Source organism: Martes martes, assembly GCF_963455335.1.
Source record: "Martes martes genome assembly, chromosome: 18".
Lineage (NCBI taxonomy): Eukaryota > Metazoa > Chordata > Mammalia > Carnivora > Mustelidae > Martes > Martes martes.
In genome coordinates this window covers 37,373,740-37,387,284 of record NC_137906.1, presented here as the reverse complement: position 1 = coordinate 37,387,284, position 13,545 = coordinate 37,373,740, and the positions used below count along the sequence as shown (strand labels likewise).

Sequence of the window (13,545 nt, the reverse complement as noted above, 5' to 3'; positions counted from 1 at the left end):
TTCTGTTCATGGCTACTAAACCACACAAAACGTGACACAGGATTTGGAATTAGGGCAGCAGTTGTAACAGGAGGTCTTTAGAAACAAGATTCTGCCTGTGATTACAGGTAGAACATACCCTTATGATGTTTTAAATTTTAATTCCTACCATCAATGTGTAACACACACAAGTAGACACGCCATCAGTTGTCACTTTTTTTTTTTTTAAAGATTTTATTTATTTATTTATTTGACAGAAAGAGAGATCACAAGTAAGCAGAGAGGCAGGCAGAGAGAGAGGAGGAAGCAGGCTCCCTGCTGAGCAGAGAGCCCAATTCGGGGCTCGATCCCAGGACCCTGAGACCATGACCTGAGCCGAAGGCAGAGACTTTAACCCAGAGCTAGCCAGGTGCCCCAGCTGTCACTTCTGAAATATCTGGTTTATCATACTAACCTGAACAAATCTGCCCCAGCTGGCTTCCTGTGATTTTCCTAAATGACATTTAGTATCCCAGTACAAAGGAGAGGATTTTATAGGCTTGGTGAGGTAACAGTTAACTTACATACATTTTTACTATGCAATGCTCAGGTTTCAGAGCAAAACCTTCTGAAAAAAGGGGTCAGGTTAGGGACCTAACTAACTTAGGGTCCTCTCCTTTAGACAAAGCTGGAGAATATTCACCAATAATAGTAAAAATGTGGGGCACCTGGGTTACTCAGTCAGTTAAGCGTCCAACTCTTAATCTCAACTCAGGTCTTGATTTCAAGGCGGTGAGCTCAAGGCCCACACACTGGGCTCCACACTGGGCTTGGAGCCTATTTAAAAAAAAAAAAAGTGCTAATCTCTACATAAAAATAGTGCAACTAAGCCACCAATGGCCACCTATGTTTTGAGTGTTACACGAATAATTGTGACGATGGATTTGTACAAACACAATAGCCGTGGGACTATCAGCCTGCAAATGTGACAGCAAACCAGGACTAAGCAGGTTCCCCAGGGCGAAACAAAACCACAGAGAACAGAATGATGAATGAGGACTCAGATGCGGTCTCACCGCACAAAGCTCCAACCAGGTGAGGTAAGCAGGTACCTTCCAGTAACTAACTCATCTTAAAGTCTGAAACCTGACATGATAGATTCAATTGGTCTATTCTACCGGGAGGAAAAATGGAATTCTATCTTGACCTTACACTGCCTGGCAGGTACACCACCGAGTGGGACCATCCTGCTTCTCTTCCCATTTAGTGTTTCTAAGGACAGACCACCAGAGCAGATGCAAAGCCAGACACACCCTAAAAAGCAGGTTAAGCTGTCCTACCGAGACGACAAAAGTACTAGCGATGAAGCTTACAGAGTCATGTGCTCTGGACTTGCCTCTTCGTTCTCTGAGCGGCTGGTTAGAAGCGGAGACCCACACAAGTTCTGGTGTAAGATCAATGGGGGGGGGGTGTTTATAGAGCCACCTGAGATGGGACAATACACTCCAGGCATTCTAACCCCTGCCTCCCTCTCCCCACATGAACCTCTAATTCAGGGGAAGTGGAGAGGTAGGGACATCCATGGAGGAAGCACCAATAATCCATGCACGTTTTTCCACTGAAGCATTTTAAGTGGATTACTGATTTCTGCCACAAGAATGGTACAGTCAAAATTCCATTCATCCCGAGACTGGCATTTGAATACTCAAATGAAATTTTCCTCTCTGACCACTTTTTGAAAAGTGAAGATGGTTTGCTAAAAGAACGGACAGTGTACATATCAAGAGGATAAATGCAAGAAATATTAATCTGGTTAAGATTGTTGAAGCAATGTGCCCCATCAGAAAAACTGTAAGTAAAAATCCAGCCCAGCAGGGCTCTAGGAGGATTACCTCTTGAAAGCAAGCCAAATTGAAATAGAGTTTTTTCTCTGAAGTCTGTATTGCAGAACTCTGTCTCCTCAAAGAGTATGCTTTTCAGCCAGAGTTTCAATAATGCACCATTCTCTAGTACACTGATGTCTGTCACCTGGGCCTGGCATGCAACTGGTGCTCAATAAATAATCACTGAGTAAATGATGCCTTCCAGGCAAGTTCAGAGGGCTGGAATGCTGGAATGTTATAAGGCTTTGCTGGCCTTTTCTGGTTGTTGCTGTTGTCTGTGCATTTCTGTTTCTGTTTTATTATGACCCTGAGATTGAGACCTGAGCCACGATTAAGAGTTGGGATGCTTAACTGAGCCACCCAGGTGCCCCTGTTTATTTATTTTTTTAGGTGACTTCTGTTTCTTTCTGTGATATGAGCTGTGACTTATGATTTCCTTCTTATCATCCTCCTGATGCCTAGATGGTGCTGGACCTTTTCTGCCTAATTTGCTGTGGGGCTGGGAGTCAGAAAAATCAAGCTTAGTCAAGTGGTGTGTAAAGTACGAACCTTTGCTTTTATGTACAAGGAAGTAAATCCCACTGTAGTGGCAATCAGTGAGGTCATCACGAAGAACCCTTAAGGAAGGTCCCTTAAGATGTCTGGCTAAGTGGAAGAAATCAAAATGCAGAACCTTGTGTACAGTATGCTATCACTCGTGTAAAAACAAGGAAAAAGGAGGAGGTAACTTCTTGATTTTGCATAGTGTCTTTGGTGGGACATGCCATAAGAATCTAGTATAACTGGATGCCCAGGGCTGGTAACTGGGTGGCTGAGGGACAGGGATGAATGGAAGTGTTTCACAGTTTATAGCTGGATTTGGGCGGGCAGGCGGTCAGGGGAGAGGGGGAGGGCATAAACATGTATTATCTTTAAGAAACAGCAAATCAACAATAAAGGCCTCTGCTGTAGAACATGGGCTGCTCTGCCCAGGGGGCTGCCCCCAGGACTTCTTCAGGTGGGTAGCTACTGGCTGGTTGCAGTAACTGCGCGTGTAACACAGCCAGGAGCCGCAAACTTACCCTGGTATTCTGATACATCTCCTGTAAATTCTTCTCATTTCTACTATAAGCCCTCTCGCATTACACGCTCTGCTCAAAATGAATTCAAACACCTCACGTTTTCAAAAACTTCATAGTTCTGACCTGCTTTTCCCTTAAGTTAAAATCGTATCATGTACACATTGTATTAAACATGTGGTCTACAAATTAAACGTGGGTCTACGAATAATCTCTAAAACTCTCACGTATGTGACTCAGACTTTGCATGACACAAAGACCTGGGTGGGGGTGGGAGGGAGAACACACACGTGTCAGCATAGTCCAAAGGTGAGAACAAAGATGGGGATAGAAGACACGGGCTGCTTCTCCATCTAGATTTTGTGAGTGGTACTAAGCAAATGATTTGTATGCTTGCCCTGCTTCAAAACCACTTAAGGAGACTGAGGATTACTAAGTTGTTACAGGTCCAAGTCTAAGCTATTCAGAAATCAAGACACCCCAAAACCCACAAACCAAAATACAAAACAAAAAACAACAAAAAGCCACAAAGAAAATAAGAGTTTGTCAATTAGTTTCAAGCACTGATTATCATATAGACATCAACAAAGACTTGCAGATAAGATAGATTAAGAAGATTCTGTTTTCAAAACTTGAAAACATTCCCGAATGCTGGATAAGGCTTCCAAACTGTGCTGTCTATGCCAATATGGGTAGCCACTTCCTTTGTGCTGGATTCTTTAATGCTGGAGCATGACACCTGTTCCTGGAGTCCACTGTCTCAGCCATGAGGGGAGTCACCTGTAGGATTGATGCTGGTGCTGGGACAGGAAAACCTACTCAGTGCTCTCTAGGACAGGTATCGTCCAGTCCTGGCAGAGGACACTGCTGGCTCAGTACAAACAGCAGCGCACTCGCCATCCATCTGGCTCCGTTCTCCAACTATTGCACAATGTCGGATGTAGGCAAAGCGGGGCCATCAGCTCCCAGGCGAAAAGACAGAGGGATGCTCAGATGGCTCCAATCTGCTTGTAATTACAAGCCGCAGGTTCTTCTCCAAGAGTCATACCTTTTATTTGCCTTGATGTAAAAAGTTTCTTAGGTTGGGATCCTGGAAATTCTATCACGGAATTCCACAAATCTCCTGCCTCTCAGTGTACTAATCTGTTAAAAAGTGAGAACCAGAACAAATATGCCATCTATTTCCCTAAAGGACTGTTGTAGGGTCAGGTGTGAAGACGCTACACAAACTCTCAGGTGGTCATTTGGGATCTATCCTCTTTTGCCAGTAGTCTCTTGAACTGTTTGTTTCTGGGCATTTTTGAACACCCACAGACTATATGAGCTTCCTCCATTCTGCCATCCATGGCCACTACTGAAAATTTCAAACTCCAGGCTGTTTCTATTCTGATGGGCAACTCCCTGTCCAAGATGGGCTCTCTCGTGCCTGAGACTTCATCTGCGGGTGTGGTCACCTGGTAGTCGTCAAAGTTATGCTAAAGTTATTTTTCCCTCTGTATCTCTGTGGAATAGAAAACGACCATAAGTAACCCCTCTACTGGCCATCCAGGCTCGGAGAGCTGAATCCAGCCATCTTACTAAGTCCTTCCCCTTCCAGGGTGGCTGGTTAGAAAGGTCTGGTCCTCTCTCTCCCTTTTTTTTTTTTGAAGATTTTTTATCCATTTATTTGACAGAGAGAGAGAGAGATCACAAGGCAGAGAGGCAGGGAGAGAGAGAGGGGGAAGCAGGCTTCCTACTGAGCAGAGAGCCCGACTCGGGGCTCGATCCCAGGACCCTGAGATCATGACCTGAGCTGAAGGCAGAGGCTTAACCCACTGAGCCACCCAGGCACCCCTCAAATAAATAAAGTCTTAAAACAAAAACAAAAACAAAAAAACCCCCCACAAACCAGAACTCGCTGAAGTCCTTAGGAATTTCCACCTCTCAAATGTCTTTTTCAAACACAAATCCTTTCTCTACCTCTCAAGTTTCCCTTACTTAAAGCCACCTGCTTCTTACCAACTTATTCTCTCTCGTACAGTATTCATTTATTTATTAAAAAGATTTTATTTATTTATTTGACAGACAGAGATCACAAGTAGGCAGAGAGGCAGGCAGAGAGAGAGGGGGAAAGCAGGCTCCCCGCTCAGCAGAGAGCCCGATGCGGGGCTTGATCCCAGGACCCTGGGATCATGACCTGAGCCGAAGGCAGAGGCTTTAACCCACTGAGCCACCCAGGCGCCCCTCTTGTACTGTATTTATATGTCAACCTGAAGTTTACTGAACCTCTGTCATATACCACAACACACTACAAACAAATGGCACTACTTCTGCATAACTATGAGGTAGAGAGCATCATCCCACATTGTGAGCAAGGACACAAGAGTTAGAAAGGTGAAAACAACTTGCCCAAATTGTAGGGCAGGTGCAATGGCATCTGAATGCACAGGAGGCCAGCATCCAATCCAGAGCTCTTTCCTCAAAGTAATTCCCTGGACACCTTACCTTCAGACAATTTAAAGATAGTAAATAATGTCTGCTGATCACTGACCACGAAGGACCCTTCTTCCGAGAAGTGCCTAGAGATCCTCACCCCTTGTTTCCTTTCATTGTCAACTGCCTAGCCACAAAAAAATGTGTTGGTCCTGTGACAACTTACTTTTTAATAACTTTTTATGTGGAATTCTACCAAGCGAGCTTAACAAGCTTAAAGATATTATATCTAACAGCTGCCCAGAATCCACCTGCTTATGAATCCCCTCAAAGAACTTTAGTTAGAAATCACATCAGCACCACCACTACTAACACCACTAGGTTATTTCTGAGTTAAGTGCATCCTTTTCGTTGGCTTCACTTGTGTGCCTGGTAAAGTGCTAAAATGCACTCAACTCCATTTTTCCGTCTCACCTATAGTATTTTTTTTTTTTTAACACATAGGCATCCGTTCACTCTTCTGACCTGCAGCTTTTTAAATTATAAGATCACAATGGCTTTCGGGCTTCCTGTAATCCGACCAAGCCCCCATTTCCCATGAGTTTCCACCTTTGTTTTAGACTTGTACATCTCCGCTTAGCTAACCAAGCTGGGTCAACCACATTTGCCTGTTATTCTCGAGCACAGTTCTTTACCGTGGGGGGGGGAGTGGGGGGGGGCGCTCTTTCTGACCATGCATCCAGCTAACACCCAGGTGCTCACAGTATTCACACTGCCTGCACGGCCCTTCTTCTGCCCCCCTATTTGAATTCTATCTGTCCTCCAGAGGTGAATTCTAACTCCATCTCGTCCATCACCCTTCTTTGATCTGCCTCTTCTCCGTGATCTCTCCTTATTCTAGAATCCTTTAATAGTTACCTATATCACTCACTCTGCACTTATTCCCATCTGTAATGTTTACGTCTTGTCACCTGAATTCCTAAAAGGCAAGGCCCACAACATTTGCTTTTCTCTAGAAGTTCCTCTTGGTGTCAACAATTTGGTGTGGCTGTACAGTTAGCACTTGTTTTATACACTGGGGCAATGTTTCTTATAAAGTCAATGGCATTACCAGAACATTCTGGCTTCCAGAGTGTCTCTGGCTCTCAAAGCTCTGGGCCAATGACTCCCTTGAATACTGTCATCAAAAGGCGGTAAATTGTTCTGTGACAGAGAACTGGGTATATTGGTGTATCTACACGGTGAAGATAAACACTTCATTTAAACTCTAACGCAGGGGTGCCCGGGTGGCTCAGTGGGTTAAGCCTCTGCCTTCGGCTCAGGTCATGATCTCAGGGTCCTGGGATCAAGCCCCGAGTCGGGTTCTCTGCTCAGCAGGGAGCCTACTTCCCACCCTACCCCCGCCTGCCTCTCTGCCTATTTGTGATCTCTCTCTGTCAAATAAATAAAATCTTTCAAAAATAAAATAAAACAAAATAAACTCTAACCCAAGGGGTGCCTGAGTAGCTCAGTCCCTTAAGCATCTCATTCAGCTCAGGTCATGATCTCAGGGTTCTGGGACAGAGCCCCATGTGAACTCCCTGCTCAGCGGGGAGCCTGTTTCTCCCTCTGCCTCTCCCCTGCTTATGCTCGCTTGTGCAGGCTCTCTGTCAAGAAAACAATAAATAAAATCTTTAAAGAACAAAACAAAACAAAAAACCCTCTAACCCAGGCTGAGCACTCCGGTATATACACCCCTGAATGAGTGAAGAACACTGTTTATAAGAGATCTTACTATAGAATATCATATTATCACTTTCTAGGAACATATATTTTAACCACGGTTATTAGATTCCTTAGAAAACTCACAGACATTTTCAAACCCAAAACTACATTTTTCTCTAAAAATGGTAAGTAGAAATGCAACTACTTAAACCATCTAGCTACACCCAGGTAATCAAATCCAGGTAATAACAAGAAAGCTGAACAAATCACCTGAAACTCAGGTAAATACACATTCTCTTCTTCACTGTGACCAAATGACCTATCAAAGAATCTCAAATGAATGGTAATGATTTCACTGTAAACCTCATTCATGAAGCACAATGATAAACAGCCATTAAAAGAAAATCAAACATAGCCCTTATAAGAAGAACTACCTATGGGAGTTGATAAAGAGATGTCAGAGATAATTTTATTGTGATTATCATACTCAGAAGATAGTGAATTCTATTTTTCACTCAACTGAAATTGTTATAGGCCCCAAGACAATTTCTAGGAGCTAAGAACAGCACCTTTTATTTACGTATAAAGCCAAAACAATATGCCATTCTGACAGACTACAGTAAAAGTGACCTAGGGTCCCTAGAATATTCTCACAAGCAGCTCAGATCCAGGACAACGCCCAAAGAAAGGGAAAGCGAAACTCTTGATGAACACTACTCACTGATCTTCTGTTCCAAAAAACTTCACAAAGAAGCATTTCTTTCCACGTGGTTTCTTCAAATCTTTGGGTGGATTAACAATCTGGGGAGTAAAAGGGGGAGAAAAGGTTTTTCCACACTTCTAAGTTGGTAAAAAAAAAAAAAAAAAAAAAAGGAAACAAAAGGAATATGTTTAAAAAGAACCCAGGTAGTACATGTCTAAGTCTGGCACTCTTCTACTGAGATGTGTGGAAATGTGCAAATATTCTATAAGTTCCCTACATCTACCATGTAGCACTGTTCAGTAGGTAGAATATCCCTTCTGCTGGAATTGGCACTGTTGCAAAAGCAGTTAAAACTAAGATCAACATCAACCCCCCCCAACCACGTGACCCTGTCATCACTGAAGAAATGCAGAGAAGAGTTCTAAAAATACATCGGTAAAGTAAAAAGGTTAGGTGGTGTCTATGTTTATCATGGTAAGCAGTGGATAATGTAGAATTACTGAATCAATATGTTGTCCACCCAAAAACTACTATAATGTTTTGTTAATTATGCTTCAGTTAAAAAAAAAAAAACAACTGTGCAAGGAGAGTTGAGGCAGGTAATAATGACAATGAGAACAACTGAGGCAATGAAAATGCCATATTGCAAAGAAACAGTCTAAAGACATTTCCTGGGCTCCTTGCAAGAATATAAAAAGAGAACATTTGGAAAGCTATGACGGATCGCCTCATGCAAAATCTGGAATGCCAACTTCTGCAAAGATGCACTGGAGCAGCACATATGGTAACATGGAAAGAAGATTTAAACTTAGTTGGGACAAAAATACTTTGACTTTTCACTAACCTACATTTAGACTCCTCTCTTCCTGGGGAATTTATTTTCTTCTCCTTTTGTTACATTTAAGTGTAAAGCTAAATTCAAATTAGAATTGATTTCCAGGATTAAAAAACTTCACCCAAACCACCTCTGAGTCAAGAGATAAGCATTTACTGAAGATTACACGACCTTGTTTATATTATATTGCCTTTTCTAAACAAACAGTAGAGAGAGAAAACCTCCTGAGTTATTTACTTATTTTTTGGAAGGTTTTATTCATTTATTTGACAGAAAGAGAGACGGCGAGAAAGGGGAACACAAGCAGGGGTAGTGGGAGAGGGAGAAGCAGGCTTTCCGGTGAGCAGGGAGCCTGATGCGGGGCTCAATCCCAGGATCCAGGGATCATGACCCGAGCTGAAGGCAGATGCCTAACAACTGGGCCACCCAGGCACCCCTCTGAGTGTTATTTAAATAGGTCCAGTTTAACTAAACTGGACCAGAAACTGAGGGGAATGAATCTTATAGTCTCCACCTTCTCAAACCCACTTCACATATCTTCCAATAGTAGCAAGACACTCACCTTTCCTGGCCAAGGAGGATACCGGCCGAGTTTGCCCCTAGAGAAAACACACAGTCAGCATTTGCCCTGGAAAAGCCAGTCCATCTCCTTCAACCCACTCAACGTCGAATTTATTTTCCTAACTCTCCACCTGCACCCTCAAGTGCCAAAACAAAAACTGGCAAACAGGAGGTCTTAATTTGGCTTCCACAGCTGGGGCCAAGAGGCCCAAACTCTTCAGAAATGAAATACAGAAGTGCATAAAGTATGTGCATTCTTTTGGTGACAGGGAATACAGAACAACAAAACCAATCGAGAGTCACTCGTATAGAGCCTCCCCGTTGACGGGGGTTGGAGGATAGTTTGCTCTGTAAACACAGACTTCCCCTTACAAAGTCTGGTTTAATTCACGAGCCCGGCTTTGACAAATGCTAATGGGAACCTTCCTCTGGGTCGAAAAGTGAGCTACGTCGCTCCAGGGAAGCGGCGACAGTCAGTCTTGGTTCGGGCGGTTGTCTGGGACACAGAAGTAGACCACAAGAGGCACCCAAGAAGGCACTGGTCACTGCCAAGCCTTCAGCTGTAAAGGAGAAGTCCCCCTTCCATCTCTTCACGGGGCAGCGCCAGCAGTCCGGTTTCGACACCCCCAGCCAAGTGGCCCGCACAGGTCGATTCCATTTCAACGCGAGTTTTGATGGGCTTGCCCAGGCGAGATGGCCCCGCCGGCTCCCCGACTCTCCCGCTTTCTGAGGAGCCTCAGCAAGACCCCAAGGACCCGGCGTCCGCGGGAGCTGTGCGGCGCCAGAGACTCCCTTCACGGTGGCCGCCGGCGTGCAGGTGCGGAGCGAAGCCCTCCCCTAGGCGGCCCTGGGGTTCAGAGCCCAGCCCGCCGCGGCCACTCACGGCCTCAGTCCCCCGGGGCCGGGCTGCCCCTTCCGCCCGGCGTAGCTCCCAGCGCCGGCCCCTCATCTTGCCCTCTCTCCGCAGCCTGGAGCGCATAGAAAGGCAGCTCCGGGGCTGTCTGCGAACCCCGCGCCCAGTGGGGGAGCTCCCCGGCGCACCTCGCTTAGCCCTGGCCGCCCGGACTCACCACACCAAATCGCCGAGCCGCAGACTCACAGCCGCCATCTTACCACCCAACCACCGCCGACGCACGGGCCGCCGGGAACATCAGGTCGCCCCGGTGCCGCCCATTGGAGTGCGCCCGGCCACGTGACGAGGGCCGGCTGTCACCGGCCACGCCGCTGCCCTGACGTCACCGCGCCGGCAGGGGTTCATTGGACGGCGGAGCGGCACGTGACCCGGGCGCCGCGGTCTCGGCGCGCCGGAGCCCGGAGTCTCCCGGCTCCTTCCCCCTCCCTCCGGCTCGTGACAACGAAGCGCCCGCGGTCTGAGGCGGCGGAGGTGGCGGCGACGGTGCGGCCGTTCGAGTGCGCGACGGAGCCGGCCCTGCGGCCCGCCCCGCCCCTGGGCTCTGGCCTCCAGCCCCCTCCCGTCGGCGCTTCCGTTACGGCCGTTAGTCCGGCTCGGGGGCCGGCCGTGTCGCCACACCGGGAGCTGCCCTGACGGACCTCGGCGCGGCCTGGAAGCCTGCCTCCGCCCGCGCCCGGGGCCCGCGCCCGGCGGGCTCTGCGTGGCCTCGCCCGGGGGGCGGACGGGTCCTTCGGTGCGCGCTCTCTAACGGCCGGCGTCCGGGGAGCGGCTCGGAGCCCGCGTTCGCCGCCTCAAGTTCTCCCGGGGCGCCAGTTGCAGCCCGCCCGAGGTCCCGAGCTGCTCGACCGACGTGGAGCCGGCGTCTCTCAGCTTCCTTCGGGGCCGGGGCGGCGGCACGGCCGGCGAGGCTCCCCCGGGCGCGTGGGGACCCGGCCATGGGCCGCGGCGGGGGTTGGCCGCCCGCCGGGAGGCATGGCTCGGGGGCCGGCCGCTAGCAGCGCCGCAGCCCGGGCGCCCGGGCCGGCATGAGGACGGCCGCGGGGGGACGAGTGCGGCCCTCGGGGCCGTAGCCTGCGTCGCGCCGGGGACAAAGGTGCGTGTCTTTGTCGGGACCGGGCTCTTACGTACATCTCGTTGTAGTTTGACACTTTTAGAGAAGTTGGGAGCTGGCTGTTGTCACAACAGGAAGGCAGATGCTCGCGTAGTTTCAGTACGTGGAAACCAAGTCGTTGAATGGGGAACTGTTCACAGCAGTTCAGCACAGGGCCCAAGCACCCGGGTGGAAAATAACAGTTTTTGAAAAGGTCCCAATCCCTCTTGCAGACTCCACATAGTTTACGTGTCGACTTAGAGTTTTTCTTGAGTCGCCCTGGAAAGGTGGCGGATCCTCACGCATCTCCCGTAGGTGTTTTTGTTGTAGAGAGACTTTGGTTGTAAGAGTGTTTTGTTTGTTTGTTTGTTTAGTGACTTGGCTTGTCCGAAGCTTGGTTTTTCTTGGAGTTCAGTTTCCCTAAAGTACCGGCAGTTAGTTTCAGGAGCTGTCATTTACTGTTTTATATTGTCTTAAGGGCAAACCAGTTATTAAAACACATTTAAGATTCCAGGAAATGATTTCATAAAATTCAACACGTTCTTAATATTAAAACTCTTCAATTTTTGAGCAATTGAAGGATATTTTAATGGTTTGATTAAAATATATGAATTTTAAATCAACATCACATTGGACCTAGAGGCATTCCCATGAGAGTCAGAACATGGCAAAGAATATATGTTTAATGTTATTCTGGAAGTTCTAGCCAATGCAATAAGACATGAAACAAAAATAGAGACATTTCAGAAAGAAGAAAAAATTCTCATTTCCAGAAATGACAGGGCAGCCTATTGTGGAGGGGGGAAGGGAAAGCCATTAAATGAGTTAAATAAGGAGACTAATTACAAAGTCATCATACAAAATTAAGTTTTTCTGTTTCACTGATAATCAGTTTGAAAATACAACATTTGGGGCACCTGTGTGGCTCAGTCATTAAGCGTCTGCCTTTGGCACAGGACGTGGTCCCAGATTCCTGGGATCAAGCCCAGAGTCCCACTCACTGCTTCTTAGGAAGCCTGCTTCTCCCTCTCCCACTCCCCTGGCTTGTGTTCCCTCTCTCCCTGCCTCTGTCCCAAAAAAAAAAAAAAAAAAAAAAAAGAGGATGTATGATAAAAAAAAAAAAGTGTAATTCCTGGGAATAAACCAAGATGCAAAAGAAGGCTAGTGGTTCTTAGATGAGGTTTTTTGGAAGTGATGTTTTTGTGTATACAGTACTGTGCTTTTATTTAGAGTGATCAATTGTTAAAATTGAGTATTTAAATATTTAGTTTTTCTTAAGCCTTTTAAGTTTCACTCCCAAATCTTTTTTCTTTTAAAGATTTTTATTTATTTTGAGAGAGAGGAAAAGGGAAAGGGGAGAGGTGGAGGGAGAAAAAAGGGAAAAGAATCCCAAGCCGACTCCATGCTGAGCAGGATATGGGGCTTGATCTCACAACCCGAGATCATGACCTGAGCCCAAACCAAGAGTCGGACACTGAACCAGCTGAGCCACCCAGGTGCCCCCCCCATCTTACTTTACTTATAAATCTAAGAGTAGTTATATAAAAATAAAAATATTTGACCCCTGACAAAGCTTCAATTAAGGTACCAGTTTAAAAGATTACGTTCCACTAAACAATGAACTTTTTTGCAAATGTTAACTACCCTTAAAAGTTTTAAACTGCATTTAAAGTTTTTGTTTTTTTAGTAGGTCCATGCCCCAGCGTGAAACCCAAAGCCAGGCTTGAACTCATGGCTCTGAGATAAAGACCTGAGCTAAGATAAAAGAGCCCAATGCTTAACCAACTGAGCCACTCAGGCACCCCTACATTTAAAGTTTTGTATGCTTGTTCTCTGAAATACTTCAGACTTCTGAAATGGTGAATTTATAAGCCTAATGGTAAAATCTTTCCAAAGACAACTCTTATAATGTCTTTTCTTCAGATAGATGTAGAATTAGGTTTAAATGAACACTTTGATACTTCTATTAACCATTTCAAATTAAAATTGTAAGTCTAATAAGTCAATCATTATTGTGTCTGATTTTCTTAAATGTTTCAAATAACTTTGTAACAAGTAGCAAGCAATTATGGTGATTATAAAATTTAATCCAAAATCTAATTACTAAGTGTTAATATGTTATAGGTTTGATTTACTTTATTCTCCAGGTCTTATTTGTAAAGTCATACAACTGAGAGAAGCAGTTTTACCGTCCAGGTGAATAAAGTTGCAGTGTCTAACATTAGGACCATGCTAAGGGTACTTTTTAAAAATTACTGCCTGCGGGCGTCTGGGTAGCTCAGTCGTTCAAGTGTCTGCCTTGGGCTCAGGTCATGATCCCAGCATCCTGAGATTGAGCCCCATTTCCCCATATTGGGCTCCCTGCTCAACGGGGAGCCTGCTTCTCCCTCTCCAGCTCCCCTGTGCTTAATCTCTGTCATAAATAAAT

General features: G+C 46.0%; 2 protein-coding genes across 8 annotated transcripts in view; one reads left to right on the top strand and one right to left on the bottom strand.

Moving 5' to 3' along the window:
• The window catches only part of GLYR1 (glyoxylate reductase 1 homolog), a 34,159-nt gene extending 23,919 nt beyond the window's left edge, over positions 1–10,240 (bottom strand). For 2 of the 4 annotated variants that reach the window (XM_080830365.1, XM_080830366.1), the window contains exons 1-3: positions 10,185–10,236; positions 9,116–9,152; positions 7,737–7,816 (exon numbers count right to left, since the gene is read on the bottom strand). In XM_080830365.1, the coding sequence (XP_080686491.1) occupies positions 7,737–7,816; positions 9,116–9,152; positions 10,185–10,222 (155 nt within the window). In that variant the 5' untranslated portion in view covers positions 10,223–10,236. Of the gene's footprint in view, positions 1–7,736; positions 7,817–9,115; positions 9,153–10,184 lie in introns of all 4 variants that reach the window. The other 2 variants (XM_080830363.1, XM_080830364.1) reach the window with 2 other exon arrangements.
• A 228-nt stretch (positions 10,241–10,468) lies between these two features.
• The window catches only part of UBN1 (ubinuclein 1), a 38,890-nt gene continuing 35,813 nt past the window's right edge, over positions 10,469–13,545 (top strand). For all 4 annotated transcript variants that reach the window (XM_080829740.1, XM_080829738.1, XM_080829741.1 and 1 more), the window contains exon 1: positions 10,469–11,120. The gene's annotated coding sequence lies outside the window, so the exon portion shown is untranslated. The remainder of the gene's footprint in view (positions 11,121–13,545) is intronic.